Here is a 4,400-nt window from a genome sequence, read left to right as displayed (position 1 = left end):
TTTTAGCCACATCAGCCCCACTATGGTTTTCAAAAATAGTGCGGCTCTGGTAGGCGACTTTTCTCTTTTCTTTCTCCCTTCCGTGAGGTGGCTATATTAAATTGTTTGACAGTAGGAATAGCGAGACTTATTGCCTTGAACTTAGTTTTGCTTTCAAATGTTATAACCTATTGGTTGAACTAATGAAGATTTACTCAGCTGAAAGGTTCAAACTCGGCAAATTATCAGTATAGCTCCTCGTATTTGATCTTGTTATATTGCCATAACTGAATCATAATTATTAAAACGCTCAATTATTGGCTGTTTTGTTTTAAATTTTTTTGAGTTGTCGACAGCAATTTTTCTGCACCCTGTTAGATATTGATATGCTTTTCAGATAGATGAAGTTCGCGGCGCATTTAAGCGCCCACATAACTCCAGAATGGCGAAAGCAGTATGTGAGGTACGAGTACCTGAAAGAGATGTTGTACTATGCCCAGGAACAGGCCCCTCCCCCGGATATTTCAGACGAGGAAACTATCAGAAGATACTACACTAAGTTCGACCAGAAGTTCTTCATACAATGCGAACAGGAACTCAATAAAATCAACATGTTCTTCTCTGAGAAATTAGCGGAAGCTCATCGAAAATGGGCAAACCTGCACGCTGAATTGCAACTGGCTAAAAGCCGACGAACGGAGGATACAATTTCGACACTGAAGAACAGAGCAAATGGCAGGAAAGACTCGATATTTCCAGCGACGTTTATTGTCACTGATAAGAGACAAAAAGTGCTAGCTCAACACGCGCGAAAAATCTCAGACTTGAAGCTGGCCTTCAGTGAATTCTATCTAAGCTTAATTTTACTGCAAAACTATCAATCTCTCAACTTTACAGGATTCCGAAAGATTCTGAAGAAACACGACAAGATCTTAGATAAAGATAGTGGGACTTCATTTAGGGTGAACAAAGTGGAAAGTGCGCCATTTTACACAAACAAACAGATTGACAAACTTATTCACGAATGTGAGGAAACGTACATCTCAGAGCTGGAAGAGGGCAACAGGACGCGAGCTATGAAGCGCCTAAGAGTTCCTCCTCTTGTTGACCAGGAATCCCCGAGGACCACCTTCTTCATGGGTTTCTTCTCAGGCAGCGTCGCTTTTATGTCTTTGGCCATCATTTTGATAGCAGTGTTTGTTCAAGATCACCATCACCACTCCTGGAGTCCATACATCACCATTTACAGAGGAATGTTCCTCGTAATCTACCTCGTTGGACTCCTGGGTGTGAACACGTTTGGCTGGAGGAAGTACGGTGTCAATCACGTCCTAATTTTTGAACTGGATCCTAGAGACCACATATCTTTCCATGAATTACTAGAAGTGGCCTTCTTCCTAGGCACTGTTTGGTGCAGTAGTGTCATCTTTTTCCTTTTCTCGCCAATAATAGGAGTCAATTTGTTCATCAGTCCGCTAATATGCTTCGCCTTTTTCGTATTTTACCTCTTCAACCCAATTCATTCCTTCAAATACAAGGCTCGCTTCTGGCTCATTCGATATCTCTTCCGAATAGTGACAGCACCTCTCTTCCCCGTCAGCTTTCCGGACTTCTGGCTTGCAGATCAGCTCAACAGTTTGCAAACTATGATCCTGGATATTGAGTTCCTCTTGTGCTATTATATCTTCGAACTCGACTGGTTCGATACCGAACAAACCAGTCAGCAGGATGTCAAGATCTGCGGAAGTTACACTTATGGAGTTCGAATTGTAGTTGCGATGCTACCGGCTTGGTTCCGATTTGCTCAATGTCTTCGACGATACTGTAACACGAAAAAGGTGCACCCACATTTAGTAAATGCTGGAAAGTATTCCACAACTTTCATCACTGTTTCGCTTTCTGCTGCGGTGTCTATATACAAAGAAATGAACAACGGAGAGCTTTGTACCCCATTGCTATGCTGCTGGGGTATTGCGTGTTTCATCTCATCCTGTTACACGCTTTCATGGGATCTCAAAATGGACTGGGGTCTTCTTACTTTTGACAACTCAGAGAACCCGCTCCTCAGAGAGGAAACGGTCTACCCTTCAAAAGCATTCTATTATTTCGCAATTATTGAGAATACGTTGCTCCGTTTTGCCTGGACTTTCAGCTTTGCCTGTTCCATCGGTGGCTTCATAGATTGCAATATTTTGACTTGTATCTTGGCAGTGCTGGAAGTGTTCCGTCGGTTCATTTGGAACTACTTCCGACTGGAGAACGAGCATCTGAACAACTGTGGTGAGTTTAGAGCAACGAGAGACATAAGCATTGCACCTCTTGAAGAGGACCATCAGGCGCTTTTGTGTGAGATGATGGACAACCCAGAGATGATCATTCGCAAGAGGACACCCAATTATGGGGGTGTCATCCAGTATACAAACACCAATGAGGTCAACACCCACAGCAACCCCAGAGGGACTGGGAGTACTGCAGGCGACATTTTGTCCTCTATGCTCAATGCAACTAACAACACAGGAGGAGGAGGCACGGCGAATTCTATCAATGCTGACCTTGATGACGAAGATGATGATTAGTTGAAGACAACTTAACAAGGCGGCTGCCAACCAATAAACGCCAATCATCGCCACAGCTCAAGAGCCAAGCGAATCACAATCATCTATCTAACTTGATAGCACCCCATATACTCGCTCTTACGACAACTTTAGTATAGCCAACTATAGAGCATTCATAAATTATTCACAAATTTTATTCGCAAACTTCTATGCCATCTTGCCTAGCCATAACAGAATCTTTAATTTATTCTTTCTTTCCAAACGTTTTTGTTTCTACTTACTGAGATATGTTATCTGCCCTGGAATAGGAAACAACTGCTTACTGCAACTGAGCCGTGATGTAGCAAAACTTTAGTGCTAATTTTGTTGTTTTTTTAATCACTTCCATTAAGGTTATCTTTTTGTTGCAAATGGCGTTATTGCGAATAGTTTTTAGCTCTGAAGTTACAAAGCACTCTTGTTTTGTTGCATCATGGAAATTAACTCTGAATGTGGAATCAGCTCATGGATCAGACACATCTGGGATTGACATGTTTACGTCTCTATGGTTGATTTGTTCACGCATTGTCAAAACAAAAATTTGAAGTGTCGCAAAAGACAGGCAAGATTTTGATAGAAAGCTAATTTTATGAATTTTTAATGTTGTCAGTTTGATGTTCTTACTTAGTTTTAAAAGCTTTGATTGCAAGGCTAGCTCTTTTATTCTCAAATTAATCGGGTTAGGTTTATTTTTATTGCAAACATTCAATAGTTACAAGTTCAACTGTCAAATGTGTTTATTACTACCGTGTCCAATAATTAAAAGAGAATTATTTCACACTGAGTTGATTTTGAATAGTACAGTAAATTACGGTAAACGTAAACACTCTTTAAGATAACCGTAAATACTATTTCAAAAACCATGAACAGCCCGATATTGGGTCACCGTAATGAGAAGCACTAATTTCGAGTAGTTTATGGCTGATGTGGTGCGAGTAGAGCTAAGTTCTTTTGATGAAGAGTATGATAGCCGGAACTTGAAATGTCACCAATTCTTAGCATTTTGATACTTATAAAGTAAGTGTTTCAAGTGTACAGTACATTACCTTTTATTGACGTTTCCAGTTGTTCAAGATGAAGCTGAAAGAAACAAGTGCTTCTCATTCTCATGTCTCGAAAACATGAGTTTCGTTTTTAATAGCCGCAAAGCGATAGCTGAGGCTATTATTGGCCTTCTCTTGATTTTTTACAATCCAAAGTGTTAGGATTGAATTGGTGCGCTGTCTAAGATCTGTTCACACTTCCACGGCTTTTTCACGTCAATTAGAAGTCAAATTAGAATGGTGATTTTAATTACGCTGGAGTAGTAAAGGGAGCGAAAATGCGAGTAAATTTGAAGAGTGATTTTTTCCAAGTACCTTTAAAGTGGAGTAAGAAGTTTGTATTTGAATAAATTGTATGTTTTTGAAAACGAATTTTCTTGAGCTGCAATTTGATTGCTGCTTTCAGGGTTTCCTCACTTAAATGCTATTAATATGATAGATACACGTTCTATTGGTAAAAATTTGCAATTGATTGAACACATCAAAGGGCAGTTAATGTCCTTTTTTATACTGACACTATTTTTGGTTGTAAAATATTATTGAAAATCTGATTGTTGCGCCTTTTTTATTGCTTCTGTCGTCTTACCTAGTATCAGTAATGACAGAATCATTTGATACTAATGAGGCATAAGCGAGTCTAATGAAATGATTGAGCTAATGGCTAGTGGTTTTCCTGACTTTGACACTTTGTTTTCAACTTATTGTCCGACAATTAATATTTTTACATCAACATCGAGCTAAGGCAGTCAGCAAAGCCCCTGGCATTATAGGTACAAAAAATTTA

At 39.6% G+C, this 4,400-nt stretch overlaps 1 protein-coding gene across 1 annotated transcript; it reads left to right on the top strand.

Moving 5' to 3' along the window:
* The first annotated feature begins 356 nt into the window (after window positions 1-356).
* LOC142341845 (solute carrier family 53 member 1-like) lies at window positions 357-2,796 on the top strand. Its single transcript, XM_075393106.1, has one exon. It carries the CDS (start codon window positions 381-383, stop codon window positions 2,553-2,555), a length of 2,175 nt encoding a protein of 724 aa, XP_075249221.1. The 5' UTR covers window positions 357-380; the 3' UTR covers window positions 2,556-2,796.
* Window positions 2,797-4,400: the final 1,604 nt, after the last annotated feature.

This window comes from Convolutriloba macropyga, chromosome 6 (assembly GCF_964194025.1).
Source record: "Convolutriloba macropyga chromosome 6, txConMacr16.3, whole genome shotgun sequence".
Lineage (NCBI taxonomy): Eukaryota > Metazoa > Xenacoelomorpha > Acoela > Convolutidae > Convolutriloba > Convolutriloba macropyga.
Note: the sequence above shows the minus strand (reverse complement) of the source record. Positions and strands in the feature narration are given on the sequence as shown.

Bases quoted from the DNA above. Each gene is read 5' to 3' on its own strand.
- LOC142341845 (XM_075393106.1), top strand. From the start codon at position 381: ATGAAGTTCGCGGCGCATTTAAGCGCCCACATAACTCCAGAATGGCGA.